Raw genomic sequence first — 17,288 nt, forward strand, 5'->3', positions numbered from 1 at the left:
GAGACGGGAATTGTAATGTGACCACAACGGTGTGGAAAAACAGTCTCAAAAGTACCCACGCATATATAAGGAGATTTACAAATATATTCACATTGAAAAATACTAAGTTAATTTAGAAATGATGAAATATGAGTTACAAATTAGACACACGGACACAGATACGAATTTGCGGATACGAATCATCAAGCATTCATTTGTGAATTGTGTTTCACAAGTCACAAATTAGAGGCACAGATACAACACAGATTTACGAACACAAATCACTCTATTAATTTGTGAATTGTGTTCTACAAGTTGCAAATACTTATGAGACTGTTTTAGCACCATACCCATCTAGTTAGGTCCGATTTAATAAAATGTTATTAGTCCCATATATCAGCTTGTACACAGTCTCCAGTTTTTATTAAGAGGAGCTGTCAAAATGCTCTACATGCAATCTTAATGAACAGACTGTAGATGATCCGTTATCTGAACGGATTTAGTCTCAATGATTTCTAAACATCATTACCAGCCACGCAACAAGTGTTCTGTATAGCCTTTAAATGAGACAAATAGCAATTAAAATCCCTGAGATTCAAAAACAATCAAAAGTTTATATAAAATGTCACAATTTTGAGTAGATTCTAAACCAATCGACTGTTAGATCAGCTGAGAGGCAGGCGTTTCCCAGCATGCCCTGGGTCTGCCTGGGTAATGCAGTTGGTGAAAAGCATTTGCGCTGTCTGGATCTCAAACCTGCAGCCGCCTTGATCTCGTGAGGTTATCGTTGCCCACGTGTGAATGAAATCTGAGCAAGTCGGACACAAATCTAACCGGCATGCAGTGGCCGGCGTTTGATTCTGCACAGACCTGGCTCATCTTGAACAAGCCTATTATATGTCCGTCCTGCCCTGGAAATGCCTCGGGATCCCCCAGTCTGGGCTGGCTAATTTGGCTCAGGAAAGGGAAGTTTGGGGCCCCCTGCTGGAGCTGCCCCGATATCCCCGATATGCAGATCAGGATGGATGGATGGATGGATGGATTTAACAGATATCCAAGTAATACGCTGGATAGATACGCCTAGATAAATTCTCCATCTCGGGCTATTTAGAATAGTTCAACTGTTCTGTCTATCCTTTTCTATATTACAGTAGATGTTTCCCTTTGTATTAAATTTTTTTGAACTATGAACCTTAAATATTTAACTTAAAAGTTACAGGTTTATTATACACAATAATCAGAGGGTAATTGTGAATAGTGTATATCTTTCAAATTTTTTCATTTTCAAACATTAAACAGAGGCTTTAGACATCATGTAGTAGTACTACTAGTAGTAATCTGTGCTGTGCAGTCAATCCAAGTCAAAAAGTACAATTCATTAGCAGTATAATGTATGATAATACCTTAAAAGTACAGTACATGAGCAAATGTACTAAGTTACATTCAACCACTGATCTTATCTCATCTTATTAAAGGACGGTGGGTAAAATCGACTCTTAAAACGCTTTATTTTGAAGGGCAGTGTGTAGCGGAAGTTGTGTTTCCGGGTCCCGGAAAATGCTACACCTCCGTCCCATTCTTTGCATTTTAGCTCGTGATGAGGACGGCGGAGTAAAAGGCGCCAGTGTTTGGTGTCCTTCCAGAGAGAAACATCCTAAACTGCTGCATGAGGTTTTCAAACCTGAAACGGAGCTACAAAGAGCAGGTCTGTTTTCTTTCTCCGACCGGAAACGCGTTTACTGCTGTTGTTGCAGGGAGTCCGCGCGCTAAGCTAACGTTAGCCGCAGCTAGCTCCTGCTAACGTGTGTTATTGGATATGTTGTGAGCTTCGTATTTCTTCTCGAATTACAGGTCGGGGAGAAGTTGAGGAGAGACACGGACTCTCAACATGGACTTTGAGAGGAAACTGTCAGCTGACCAGTGGAGAGGTGGGAGACGTTTAAAATGTTCTATATTCTTCTTATATTTTTTCTTACTTAACGTTAATGTTACCCTGTTGGGGGAGATTCGTTGTTGTATGAGCTGGCTGTGGTTTATAATGCCATATAACGTTTATTATTATCTAGTTTGAAAGTCAGACATAACTGAAAAAGTAAATCAATAAGTAAGATCTACTGTCAATGCCTGAATTGGAAGACAAGAGATGCTCCACTTTTTGCCACAGATGATAAATTAACCACACTTGTATCCATGGCGACGCGATGCTATGCATAGTAACGGTCTGTTATTCTTATAAACGGCCTGTTATCAATAACAAAAAAAAAAATGACTCTGAAATTGCAATTTCAAAATACTCTCCGTTCGTGTTTGGCTCAACAAAGAATGAGCATAAATAACTGAATGAGAGATTTACTGATGGTCTTGTCGCTCTAAGGCAGATAATTCAAAAACTATAAATGCTTATTACATTAGCAAATTAGCTGAAAGTAGACAAACATACGTACGTTTTGATGTATAAATTGTGTATGACCAGTAAAAACTGGGTGTACGAGCAATTTATAGAGAAGGGACAAAGATAATTTTTTTTTAAGGCTCAACACTCTACTTGATGACACTCACTCTGGCACTCTGTTTAATCGATAACATTTCCTGAAATTATCACTAAACCTAAACAGCTTTTTCACAACAACTGTAAAAGATATGAAAACACTGAGCACAACCTGAATACCTGAATATTTTGTGAACAGTTTAAAGTTTGAATCACGTCTGTAGGTGAAAGAATGTAGGAGGAGATACATTTTGAAGCAGAAGAGGATTTGAAGCATGCTCTCATTGACTTTGACAATGTTAAAAAAGACTCTCCTCTCTGTCTTTTTTTTGTCAACACTGAGTTGGCTATCATATCTAATGTGATTAAACATCCATGGAAAGAGGAGTACTGTTTCTAAGCATCCAATGTGGGGAAACATTGAGTGATGATCGAGCCAGAAACAGAGCTCAAAACACACAACAACTATTTGTTTTGTCAAGGTCAACAGTTATATATTTAATCAGCAATGTACCAGTCAACTACTGCTATCTCAGCGGACCCGACCGCAATTGACTGGAGCTTTATTCCACGGAGGAGAAAAAGAAAAGAGACAAAGTGGCGGTGTATTGTTGTTTGGCAAACAGTAGCTGTTGGACAAACTCTTGAGGAGACGTGCGCATCCACATAAAAGAGGCGATGTTTGCACCATTTAACCAATCGAAAGCATGGATAAGTCTACCAAAGCCGCATATTTTACAGAAGAAGAGCAAACGATAATCCTGCAGAAATATGAAGAACACAGGCACGGTTATACAGGCAACAAGCAATACAGCCGCTACTTTCTAACCCAGGAAGGAAAGCTGGCAAAAAATAGCAGATGCTGTAAATGCATAAATTACAAGACTTCAGAATCAATATCACTGCCCCATCACTCAGGCACAATATCTATTCAATTCAATTTTATTTATAGTATCAAATCATAACAGAGTTATCTCGAGACACTTTACAGATAGAGTAGGTCTAGACCACACTCTATAATTTACAAAGCCCCAACAATTACAGTAATTCCCTCAAGAGCAAGCATTAGCAGTGGCTATTGCAACAGTGGCAAGGAAAAACTCCCTTTTTAGGAAGAAACCTCGGCAGACCCAGACTCTTGGTAGGCGGTGTCTGACGGGGCCGGTTGGGGGTGTGATGGCGATAATAGTCGCATTAAAGATAGTGGAACAGTGACTTTGAAGGTAGTAGTTGTAGTTCATGTCACAGCAGGACGTTGCGGGATGAAACGTGGCGCTGCAGAGAATGGGTGGGTGCAGCAGACGCAGCAGGACGCGGCTGGGCGTTTGAAGGGAATCGCAGAGCATAGCTCTGCGAAGAAGATACATAAGGACTCCGGGGAGTAAACTCCCCAGAGCTAGGTTAGTAACCAGCAGTTCTGGGACAGGATGCATATAAAAGGAAACGAATGAAAACATTGATGAGAGGCTGTACTGGCCTGCCCCCCTCTACTCACACTATATTATTGATTATATGATTAATAACTCTGATGACTACGAAGAGAAGCAGGTGGGCTGGGTTAGGCGGACGCTGCAACTCCTCACTTCTTAACTATAAGCTTTATCAAAGAGGAGAGTTTTCAGTTTATTCTTAAATGAGGTGATGGTGTCTGCCCTCCTAACCCAGACTGGGAGCTGGTTCCACAGGAAAGGAGCCTGGTAGCTGAAGGCTCTGGCTCCCATTCTACTTTTGGAGACTCTAGGAACCACCAGTAACTCTGCATTCTGGGAGCGCAGTGCTCTAGTGGGACAATAAGGTACTAAGAGCTGTTCTAGATAGGATGGTGCTTGACCATTTAGGGCTTTGTAGGTCAAGAGAAGGATTTTAAAGTCAATCCTGAATTTCACAGGAAGCCAATGCAGAGTAGCTAATACAGGAGAAATAGGATCTCTTTTCTTAGTTCTCGTCAGAACACGTGCTGCAGCATTCTGGATCAGCTGGAAAGTCTTAAGGGACTTATTTGAGCAACCTGACCGTAGGGAAGTACAATAGTCCAGCGTGGAAGTAACGAATGCATGGACTAGTTTTTCAGCATCGTTTTGAGACAGGACATTCCTAATTTTGGCAATGTTACGAAGATGAAAAAAGGCTGTTCTCGATGATTGTTTTAGATGGCCGTTAAAGGATATATCCTGATCAAAAATAACTCTTAGATTTCTGACAGTAGTGCTGGAGGCCAGGACAACACCATCCAGAGTAGCTATATCTTTAGATAATGAAGTTCGGAGGTGTTTAGGGCCCAGCACAATAACTTCAGTTTTGTTACAGTTTAACATCAGAAAATTATAGGTCATTCAGGATTTTACATCTTTAATACATGCTTGAAGTTTAGCTAACTGACTTGTTTCGTCTGGTTTGATTGATAAGTATAATTGGGTGTTGTCCGCATAGCAGTGATAGTTAATTGAGTCTTTCCTAATGATATTACCAAGAGGAAGCATATATAAGGAGAATAAAATTGGTCCAAGCACTGAGCCTTGTGGAACGCCATGTTTAACTTTTGCGTACTTAGAGGATTTATCATTAACATTACCAAATTCGAGATCGATCAGAGAAATAAGACTTAAACCAGCTTACTGCAATTTCTTTAATTCCCACCATAATTACACTTATGCATTCCCTAAACTTTCGTTGCTGTAGCCTATATTCTTTCAGTTACAACCCTGACAGTTGTATGATCGTGGGAGCAAATATATACATACATACATACATACACACATACATACATACATACATACATACATACACACACACACACACACTCGTGCTCATAAGTTTACATACCCATGCTAAACTTGACTAAAAAGAGGAATAAAAAACATCTTTTGGAAATTGATTTAAAGCCCTAATTAAAAAAAGAGGAAAAATAAGGACACCAATTTTCTTTGTGAATGAATAATGTATCGTAAATAAATAAATGTTCATCCTTAAAATACAGGAGGCATAAGTATACATACCCCTGTGTTAAATTCCCATAGAGGCAGGCAGATTTTTATTTTTAAAGGCCAGTTATTTCATGGATCCAGGATACTATGCATCCTGATAAAGTTCCCTTGGCCTTTGGAATTAAAATAGCCCCACATAATCACATAGCCTTCACCATACCTAGAGATTGGCATGGGCTACTTTCCATAAGATCATCTCTCACTGCAAATCAAACCAGCTTTTAGGCTAACTGAAATAAAACCATGCCAATCTCTAGGTATGGTGAAGGGTATGTGATGATGTGGGGCTATTTTAATATATATGGCGTTGCTCAGGTTTTTTTTTATAGAGGTGGGGGATCCAAATAAAATCATCTGTTTTCTTTTCATTCACCGCCGAAAGCTGCTACCAGCCTTGCTAAAGCTAATATAGTTAGCCTAAAGAAGCAAGGCGTCCGTCCCAATTAACATTACAGTTCGGAGGAATGGCGCTGGAAACCTAGTCAACCAGTGTATTTATCTACCTAATGTCCCTCTCCAAAGTCACGTCAGAAGAGTAGTCACAGCCTTACTTGCTTTGGTGTTTGTAAAGCATTAAAGTTCAACAAAGAATGGTTCACATTAGAGGAGTTCCTTTTTCATTGTTATTGGGGCCCGTTTGAAACTGAAGGAAAATTAAAGGCAAATTAATCGCCTTTTTTAGGGGCTTACCATACTAAAAATCAAGCCTGATGACAATTTACGTATTTTAAGGGTTTTATACTATAATAATTTTATACTAATATACCAATGTATTTAAAAACTACAACTCCCACTATAGATGCGCCCCAGAACCTGTTACAAAGCTAGTTTACTTATAGTTCTTCCGGGGAGGGTGGGTTCGGCTCCTGATTTTCTGCTGACTGCCGTGAATGGGCTTCACTCCATTTCAGATTGTTGCCGGCTGACCGAGCAAACAATACATGAGACAAATAACTGAAACCGTATTTTATTATTATTTTTTTTTATCTTTATTATGTAAATCCTCAAATACAATGTTAGACAAAAACCTCAATATTACGAATATTAGTTATTTGTATCTTTCACAGATACCGAACGGTAATTACTATGTCACTTCCGAAATATTTCCCAGATTTTTAAAAAATGTTATTACTGTCCATAACTTACTGGAACAAAGGTGAGCAACAGGTTGTTGCTGTTGAACATGTGTTCAATGTACATTGAAGTGATATTGTCGTTTAAAACCCGCTGATCGCTGTCCGATTCTCGGTTATGAATGCATTGTGGGATATCGCCTTTGAATGCGCTCGGCTCATTTCGTAATGTTCTGTTTTACCGCATACTGTAATATTTCACCGGTAATAAGAACGAAATAATATTAAAATAAAGAAATGAATACCATAATAACAGCTAAATAAATGTTGATAGATGTAGAGCTATAGCTTTAAAAATATCTATAAACAACAAAGCAACACAGCTTCCCTGGCCGAAATAGACTGAAATAATAACAATAAAAGAAATGCATGTAAACCATGATAAGATCTGGTTAATAAATGTTGATTAAAACAGCGGTTATTGGGCTAAAAATACCAATGATAGCAAAGCTGTATACAGCTTCTCTGCTGCAGCCTGACTGGCAGAAAGAATTGTGCTGTGATCACGAAAGATGCTTCCCATTGAAATTTATTAGTTTAAAATTTGTGCCGAGACACATGAAAAGAACGAGATGAACGTGTCCGTGTACACAAATCATTAGATTAAATCACATGAAAATATCACGAACTGCCATGAGACTGGGTTGGGTGACCAAGTAAATGTTAATACAATATACTGGGGGGTGCTGTTTCACTGGCACATTGAATTGCCAATTGAAAAAGAGACTCCTAAAAAAAACATAGCAACATGAAATGCAATTAAGATTTCATTCTAATGTTTAGTGAAAATAGTTTTAACTGAATTGAGGATCACATTGAAACTTTGCATATTGAATTGTCAATTGCAAAATGCATATTGAAATTCAATGACAAAATTGACAATTGAATTAACAATTGCAAAATACATTACCATTTAAAAGGGTGATAAAATGATTATATAAGGTATTTCACACTGTTCGTTATGGTCTCCTAATGGGGTATGTAATAGGGCTGCAACTAACGATTATTTTAATAATCGATTAATCTGTCGATTATTTTTTCGATGAATCGGATAAAAACAAAAGCATTAATTTACATCAACTCAATACATGCATACTTATTGTTTTAGTTAATAGTTGTGTAAAGGTAAGTAACCCAAATAGCAGATACAGACAAGACAGACAGACAGACAGACACACACACACACACACTTATTCATTAAATTATTACCATCATTGTAGTAAGTTAAGTTCGTTTATACACCACACACTATTATATTTGTCAACAATAACTGATATGGGACAAAGCACATAATATATACATAACATTGAAAAATTAATGGGCCAAAAAAGGCGAGTGAATAAAACAGTGTATTTAGCCTTGCAAAGTATACCACCCCTGCTTTATTACTGTTATTACCGAGCTAACGCTAGCTTGTCATGCTAGTCATAACGAGTAAACAGCAGCACCAGAAGAGCTACTGGAGGGACATTACGTTCCTCACTTCAGAACGGAACAGAAGTAGGATAGTGTAGTGACTTTACCCTGCTGTTGAACTCCCTTCCTCCTCATCAAGGACTCCAACATGTTTACATTTTAGGTGCTGACTCATCACCGTGGTGCGCCTGTGCCATGCCGTGTTGCTTTTGTTTATCTTGTAATTAACACGTTTTTGATTTATTTAGTGTGAAATGCTCCCACATCTTGGATGACTTGGGTCGTACTGATTTCTCTGCCTCCGCCGAGTGTTTTAGAACAACGTTACAGGTCTCTCCGGTCTCTCTCCGTATTTCCTCTACCCCGGCTCTGCTCTTTTTTCTTTTCTTTCGCTTCGCGCTGCTCCGCTCTGCACTCAACTCAATGAGGCTGAGAGCGGAGCTACATTCTCTCACCCACTTTTCTACAACCTAACTTACCTATGGACAAGGTAGTGTTTATACAACTATTTTGTTTTGAAAGGGAAACAATGTTAAAGCTGTTTGTATGTGTATTCATTCAATTTAAGTTTATTTTACTACTTTGGATTTTGCACAATAATAAAATAGTTTAGATTCTATAACTTTTTATGCATTCTCCTTCATATAACGTTATATAATGTTGTGGAGCCAGGCAAACCCATTAGTAATCAAAACTTTTACTAACCATGATGACATTGAAATGTTTAATTTTATATTCTGACAGTACTGAATACTGACCATAAAACAAGCCATTATAAACCTATATCCCAGTCAAGCAAAAGAAAGACAATACCGTGATATACCGTGAAACCGCCAGAATCTTAAATACCATGATACAAATTTTTGGTCATACCACCCAGCACTATGTTGTTGCCAACTTGAACATTGTTTGTGATGTGACTGATTTGCCTCTAGTCTCTGTTTTCAAATAAATTGAAACAAAAAGGTTGAGCATATAATAATTTCAAAACATTCAAAATTGTTAGTTATTTCTCTTTCAAAAGGCAGCAATACATAAATTAAGATCTACAGTGTTCATGTGATTTCATACATTAGCAGTGAAATAAATACATAACTCATGCTTCTTTTGAGCTACCAGTGTGACAGCATTTTGCCTTCCCCTGTGAGTTATGTAAACAAACAATTGTTAAAGCTTGTTGGCTCTGACTGGACTTCATGGTGCACTCAGCTGACTCTGTAAATTCATATTGCATTGATGTCCCCCTTATTGGTAGTATGAATGCTGGAAAATAAATCTTTAAGATTCACATTAATAACTGTTAGTTTGTGTACTTTCAGATATCAAGAAAGTGATTGTTGGTGAAGAACATATGCAGGAGTGGAGCTCCAGTCTAGACCAGGAGGACAAAAAGCCCCCAGACATTAAAGAGGAACAGGACGAACTCCGGCTAAGTCAGGATAAAGAGAAACTTCAAGGTCTGGAGGAGGGGGATATCACCAAGTTCACATTCACTCTGGTCCCTGTGAAGAGTGAAGACGATGAAGAAAAACCTATGTTCTCACAGCTTCATCAAAGACAAACTGAAGAGATCAAAACAGAAGCTGATGGAGAGGACTGTGGAGGACCAGAACCAGCCATGAAATCAGATCCAGATACAAATTTACAACGAGACACTGATGCCAAGACTGGAGACGCTTCTGAACCTGGGACTGATGAAAGTGATGATTGGAAGAAGACCAGAGAACCTCAGTCAGGTTTTAACACTCTGAATAATGATACATTCCCTGTTAGTGATTTAAGACGTTCTACTGGTGAGAAAGCATTTAGCTGCTCTGAGTGTGGGAAAATATTTGGCACCAATAGAGATGTGATGAGGCATATGAGATCACATACAGGAGAGAAACCATTTAGCTGCTCAGTTTGTAAGAAAGCTTTTACAGCGAGTGGAAATTTACAGAAACACATGAGAATCCACACAGGAGAGAAACCATATAGCTGCGCTAATTGTGGGAAAACATTTGGCAGCAATGGAGATGTGAAGAGTCACATGAGAATCCACACAGGAGAGAAACCATTTAGCTGCTCAGTCTGTAAGAAAGCTTTTGCAGGGAAAGGAAGTTTACATAGACACATGAGAATCCACACAGGAGAGAAACCATTTAGCTGCTCAGTGTGTATGAAAGCGTTTACAGAGAGTGGAAATTTACAGACACACATGAGAATCCACACAGGAGAGAAACCATTTAGCTGCTCTGAGTGTGGGAAAAGATTTTGCACTAATGGAGATGTGAAGAGTCACATGCGATCTCATACAGGAGAGAAACCATTTAGCTGCTCAGTGTGTAACAAAGCATTTACAGTGAGTGGGAGCATACAGAAACACATGAGAATCCACACAGGAGAGAAACCATTTAGCTGCACTGAGTGTGGGAAAAGATTCAGCACCAATGGAGATATGAAGAGGCACATGAGATCTCATACAGGAGATAAACTACTTAGCTGCTCAGTCTGCAAGAAAGATATTGGACGGGGTGGTCATTTACAGATGCAAAGGAGAATCCACAAAGGAGAGAAACCATTTAGCTGCTCATTCTGTAAGAAAGATTTTGGACAGTGAAAACTTACAGGCACACATAAGAATCCACAAAGGAGAGAAACCATTTAGCTGCTCACTCTGTAAGAAAGATTTTGGACAGTGAAAACTTACAGGCACACATAAGAATCCACACAGGAGAGAAACCATTTAACTGTGATCCTGATTTGATTGTTAGTGGTTGGCTCCTCCCCCTGTACTTAAGGAAGGCTGGAGGACTCTTTCAGACAGAAGCAGCTGTGCACCAGTGTGGTTATTTTAGGGGGATGATGGTCTGAGGGGTATGGCACAAAACTTAATTGATATTATACCATAAATACATATGTATAAGTAATTGATAGTGACATAATTGAAAGAGTCTATGAAATATTACACACTATCTCATCTGAACAGTCAAAAACTCTCGACCTAGTTTAAAACTTTTACAGCCAACTTATTAAAAAGCTGGGATTTAATTAAGTCTAAATGTATTTGAACTGTCATTTTTTCTATTAAAACGTTTTACAACACTTCCTTACATTCTACAGTGTTTAAAGCCCTAATAGTCTTAAGATATATGTGTGTGTATATGTATGTATATATATATATATATATATATATATATATATATATATATATATATATATATATATATATTTTGATGTTTTTATGACCGCTCTGTCATGTTATTTTGCTGTAGTGCAAAGTGCTTTGTAGCGTCATCTTCTGTGGCCAAAGTACTGTCCCAATACACAAGTTTGCATTCAAAACTGTTCAAATTCCCGAGGATGCAATGGTTGGTAACTTGTACTAACTGCACGGCGCCACCCGTATCCCAACATTCATTTCGGCACTCGACGAGGGTCGGGTTTCCGGTACATAGGACCAACAACGGTAGAGCTGGGATCGGGATCTGGTTCCACAGGAGAGGAGCCTGCTAGCTAAAGGCTCTGGCTCCCATTTTACTTTTAGAGACCACAAGTAGCTCAAAATTTTGGGAGCACAGTGCTCTAGTGGGACAATAAGGTACTCAGAGCTCTTCTAGATATGATGGTGCTTGACCATTTAGAGCTTTGTAGGTCAGGAGAAGGATTTTAAATTCAATCCTAGATTTTACAAAAAGCCAATGCAGAGAAGCTAATACAAGATAGATCTCTTTTCTTAGTTCTTGTCGGAACACGTGCTGCAGCATTCTGGATCAGCTAGAGAATCTTAAGGGACTTATTTGAGAAACCTGATAGTAAGGAATTACTATTAGCATTAGTTACATCAACCTGGAAGTAACTAATGCAAGGACTAGTTTTTCAACATCGCTTTGCGACAGGAGGTTCCTAATTTTGGCAATGTTACGAAGGTGAAAAAAGACTGTTCTTGAGGTTTGTTTTAGGTGGGCGTTAAAGGGTATATCCTGGTCAAAGATAACTCCTAGATATCTGACAGTGCTGGAGGCCAGGGCAATGCCATCCAGGGTAGCTATATTTTTAGATAGTGAATTTCTGAGATGTTTAGGGCCCAGCACAATAACTTCAGTTTTGTTTGAATTTAACATCAGAAAATTGTAGGTCATCCAGGATTTTATATCTTTAATACACGTTTGAAGTTTAGCTAACTGACTGGTTTTGTCTGGCATGATTGATAAGTATAATTGGGTGTCATCCACATAACAGTGAAAGTTAATTGAGTGTTTCCTAGTAATATTGCCTAGAGGAAGCATATATAAGGAAAATAGAATTGGTCCAAGCACTGAGCCTTGAGGAACACCATGGCTAACTTTAGCGTACTTGGAGGGTTAATCGTCCAGTCTCTGTAACAGGATGGTATGGTCAATATTGTTAAATGCAGCACTAAGATCTAAGAAGACAAGTATGGAGACAAGTCCTTTGTCAGCCGCAGTTAGGTCATTAGTAATTTTCACCAGTGCCGTCTCTGTGCTGTGACGCATTCTAAATCCTGACTGAAAGTCCTCAAATAGACTATTTCTATGTAGAAAGTCACGTAACTGATTAGCGACTACCTTCTCAAGGATCTTGGAGAGAAAGGGAAGGTTAGATATAGATCTATAGTTGGCTAAGACCTCAGGATCGAGGGTGGGTTTTTTCAGAAGAGTTTTTTTCACAGCCACTTTGAATGACTGTGATACATAACCTGTTAATAAGGACATATTTATCATAAAGCGGTAAGTGTCTTGTCTGCCTGTCTGCTTACAATTTATTACGCTCCTGTTTTAATGGTGCGTTTTATATCACAGCTGCAAAGAGCTACAGCCTTGTGCATGCTGTTGTGGAGGCTGCCGGGGGCCACAGTTATCTAAGCGGCCAACACTCCCCGGCGCGTTTCTCCTCCCACTCTTGCTGTTCTGGATATCGGTACAGGCTGTTCTGGATACTGGTACAAAAAGTGTCTGTATGTATGGGACTGTTCTGGGCGCATAGAGCTGGTTTGGATTGATACGGCTATGCCTTATGAACACCCAGACATTGACTTTGTAAATATTGTTATTAACTTTGTATATATTGCATGTGGGTTTTTGTCCTTCTTTTCATGTGTTGATTTTGGTTTATTTTGTTCCTTTAATTATGCATGCTGGTTTGTTGTTTTGAATTGTCTTGTTTATTACTTTTCCAATATTCATTGTATGCTTTCTCCGCACATAAAATATCCTACTATTTTAATAAATAACATTTGAAACATACTAAAATAAAATTGTATATTTTTTTTATAAGTATATTATTGTTTCTGACTCCTAATTTTGGATAAACGGATCTGTGTGCTTTGAAAGTCTTGGGCCTATCCCAAGTGGCGTTGTCGGAAATCTTAAATTACCTGAGTGTCATCTTAGCCACTCGTACTGCCACACAGTCTAAGTCAGGTCTTGTTGTTATTTCTAGCACTCCTGCGTTTAAAGGTGAGGGCAGAAGGTGATGAATTATATCTCTAATTGTTATAATTTTATCATTAAAGAAGCTCATGAAGTTGTCACTTCTAAGAGCTAGAGGAATATATGGCTCAATAGAGCTGTGACTATCTGTCAGCCTGGGTACAGTGCTGAAAAGAAACCTTGGGTTGTTCTTATTTTCTTCTATTAGTGATGAGTAATAGTCTGATCTAGCATTTCTGAGGGCCCTCCTATAATTCTTCAGACTGTCTTGCCAATCAACACAAGATTCTTCCAGTTTCGTGGAACGCCATCAACTTTCAAGTTTTTGTGAGATTTTTTTTAATTTGCGAGTTTGGGAGTTATACCAAGGTGCTAGTTTCCTTTGCTTCATCATCTTCATTTTGACAGGAGCAACCGAGTCCAAAGTTGTCCGTAGGCAGGCCGTAGCTGCGTCTACAAAATTATCAATTTGGGAGGGACTAAAGTTAACATAAAGGTCCACTGTTATATTAAGGCATGACATTGAGTTAAATGCTGTTGGAATATCTTCCTTAAATTTAGCTATAGCACTGTCAGATAGGCATCTAGTGTAGCAACTTTTATTTAATTTTGTATAGTCTGGTAGTAAGAATTCAAAATTTAATAAAAAGTGGTCTGATAATAAAGGATTCTGCGGAAATACTATTACTTGAGTACATATTTTTGATGAGTTTAATACTTTTACTCCAATAAATTTTTTTTGTGCTGCATAGTTACTTGTTACTGTTTAATCGTTACTGTGCTGGAGAGGATGTTCATTTTATTTGCACAGTGTGATAATTTTACATTTTATTTCAGTATTTAATATTTGTTATTTTTAATATAATTAATATTTGTTAATTCCTTTGGCTACAGCCTTAGGCTAAACATTTGACATAATATAAACAATATGATATTCAAACTTTTGACTGCTTTCTTGAATAACTAAATAACACAATACTTGTACTTTTACTTTCAGTACTTGAGTAGTACATTTTAAAATAAACTACTTGCAATACTTAAGTACAAAAAATGTTGAGTACTTTAGAACTTCTACTTAAGTGGGGTGCTTAAAGAGCACTTCAACTTCTACTCAAGTCACTTTTTTAATAGAGCACTTGTACTTTTACTCAAGTATGGGTCTCTAGTACTTTATACACCTCTGATTACCACAGACTTAAGATGGTACATAAAAACACATGAAATGCAGAGCAATTATAGATTTGTAGTGTGCATTTTTAGGCCTTTATTGACAGGACAGCTGAAGAAATGAAAGGGTAGAGAGAGGGGGGACTGACCATAGATATATACACTAGGTGTCGCCTTGAGGTTCTAAGCATGCGGCCTAAGACAGAATTGTGATCGGAAGGATCTTACACGTAGTCCGGGACGACCTGTATCTCGATTTTGGCGGGAAATTCCACTGTGTTTGCCGGCAGCAGGCGGACGGAGAGAAGCTACAGCAGGGCAGCAGAGACTGTCTGCGGCTGCAGGATCTGGAGCTCCCTGCCTGCTTTCTGGCAGCCAAAACCGACACCATGCAGCTGGATGCCCAGCCCGTGCTGCTGAACCCGCTGGAGGGAGAAGCCCGGGAGAACCAGAAGCAGGACTGAGTGGAGCGGACTGTCACAGCTTGCTGAAGTTGAAATCACAGGTTTCCTAAAGGGAGTCTGGTGGGACTCGGACTGTGGACGACGAAACATGACTTTAAATATCGTTAAATAAATAAATAAATACATGCAGAAATAAATAGTGGAGGAGTTTTTGGAGTGTTTTGTATTCGATAGTTCATCTTTACTTCTTTACTTACGTGGAAGCAGTATACAGTACAGGGCAAAAGTTTGGACACACCTTCTCATTCAATGCGTTTTCTTTATTTTCATGACTATTTACATTGTAGATTCTCACTGAAGCCATCAAAACTATGAATGAACACATACGGAATTATGTACTTAACTAAAAAGTGTGACATAACTGAAAACATGTCTTATATTTTAGATTCCTCAAAGTAGCCACCCTTTGCTTTTTTGATAGCGCTGCAAACCCTTGGTGTTCTCTCAATGAGCTTCATGAGGTAGTCACCTGAAATGGTTTTCACTTCACAGGTGTGCCTTGTCAGGGTTAATTTTTTCCCTTATTAATGGGGTTGGGACCATTAGTTGTGTTGTGCAGGAGTGATGGAGTGCTGCGCCAGATGACCTGGCCTCCACAGTCACCGGACCTGAACCCGATCAAGATGGTTTGGGGTGAGCTGGACCGCAGAGTGAAGGCAAAAGGGCCAACAAGTGCTAAGCATCTCTGGGAACTCCTTCAAGACTGTTGGAAAACCATTTCAGGTGACTACCTCTTGAAGCTCATCAAGAGAATGCCAAGAGTGTGCAAAGCAGTAATCAGCAAAGGGTGGCTACTTTGAGGAATCTAAAATATAAGACATGTTTTCAGTTATTTCACACTTTTTTGTTAAGTACATAATTCCATATGTGTTCATTCATAGTTTTGTTGCCTTCAGTGAGAATCTACAATGTAAATAGTCATGAAAATAAAGGAAAAGCATTGAATGAGAAGGTGTGTCCAAACTTTTGGCCTGTACTGTATATAGCTATGAAGTGGAAGAATGTGGCAACTAAACCTAGGCTTAGGCTACAAGCACTAGGCATTACATTTTGAACAAAGTAGATTATATTAATATCAAAAGCTTAAATTTTCTCTGGACTTGATCATAGATGCATGTCTGACCTTTAGAACGAACCACGAAAACTAGAAAATTGCTTGAGATTGACGATTTATGGTGATTTTATTTCCATTAGCATTAAAGAGGAGTGACTCCCCTGTTCCAAGATGGCGGCTCTGTTGACGCATTCGTTCAACTGAACAGCAGTAGCCAGGCGACATCTAGTGTATATATCTATGGGCTCTGACATGCAGCAAAGCACCGCAGATTGGAGACAAACCTGGGAGACAAATCTGGGCCCGCTGCGTCGAGGCGTAAAGCTCTATACATGGTGCAATGCAAGTTTAAGCTACAATATACACTTAGTTTAGTAAGGAAGAAACTCATATCAGGCAGTCAGACCCTATAAAATGCCTTGGCCATTAAAGTTCAAGTTTATTTCAACCCTGACACAGTCAGCATCACGTAAACCTTAAGCCACACCCAACAGTGATGTCACATTACATGTCATTTAGCTGACGCTATTATCCAAAGCAACTTGCAAGTACTATATATGTCAGAGGTTGCACGCCTCTGGAGCAACTAGGAGTCAAGTGTCTTGTTCAGGGACACATTGGTTGATGTATCGCTGTGGGAATTGAATCTAGGTCTCCCTTACCAAAGGCATGTGTCATATCCACTGTGCCATCACCACCAACATGGTGGGCATGTTACAGGGTCCTAGTGTACACCTGGGCCACGTTTAGCCCCGACAAAATGAGCGAACAGTTTCTTTTAACTGTAAGAGGCACTGTAGCTTATAGGTTAAAGCACCTGTCTCGTAAACAGGAGATCCTGGGTTCAAATCCCAGCAGTGGCTGTTGTCAGTTGATTACCTCAATGCATTGTCACCAGCATTTTTGTACAGTTTATTGACAACAAACTTAATTTCTGATTCCCCAGAGCCCAAACATTATATGTAACATGAGGATATTAAATGTACAACATGTAATACTGACAGCTAATGTTTAAAATCTGTACCACAGTATAAATTCAAAATACTGGAGAGAGTCGTCTCACCCACCCCCTCCTCTCCAGACTCAAAGTTCACAGACGTTGCCAGGCTGAGACCGCAGCATTCACAACAATGTTGCTAGATGCTTGTCTCATATAGCCAGACATTACTTC

The 17,288-nt window shown here is 39.0% G+C and overlaps 1 protein-coding gene and 1 non-coding gene across 3 annotated transcripts; both read left to right on the forward strand.

Annotated features, from left to right (window-relative positions):
- Positions 1-1,560: 1,560 nt before the first annotated feature.
- LOC114550722 (oocyte zinc finger protein XlCOF6.1-like) lies at positions 1,561-11,084 on the forward strand. 2 transcript variants are annotated; one of them, XM_028571508.1, is made up of 5 exons: positions 1,561-1,684; positions 1,831-1,907; positions 9,320-9,681; positions 9,724-10,585; positions 10,668-11,084. In XM_028571508.1, the coding sequence occupies exons 2-5, from the start codon at positions 1,868-1,870 to the stop codon at positions 10,679-10,681; spliced, it is 1,278 nt and encodes a 425-aa protein (XP_028427309.1). In that variant the 5' UTR covers positions 1,561-1,684; positions 1,831-1,867; the 3' UTR covers positions 10,682-11,084. The 2 variants fall into 2 exon arrangements, with proteins under 2 accessions (XP_028427309.1, XP_028427308.1); XM_028571507.1 differs by having other exon boundaries at positions 9,724-11,084.
- Positions 11,085-16,907: 5,823 nt separating this feature from the next.
- trnat-cgu (transfer RNA threonine (anticodon CGU)) lies at positions 16,908-16,980 on the forward strand. The gene has a single exon. It is a non-coding gene; the product is annotated as a tRNA-Thr (tRNA).
- The last annotated feature ends 308 nt before the right edge of the window (positions 16,981-17,288 follow it).

This window comes from Perca flavescens, chromosome 24 (genome assembly GCF_004354835.1).
Source record: "Perca flavescens isolate YP-PL-M2 chromosome 24, PFLA_1.0, whole genome shotgun sequence".
NCBI classification, from domain to species: domain Eukaryota; kingdom Metazoa; phylum Chordata; class Actinopteri; order Perciformes; family Percidae; genus Perca; species Perca flavescens.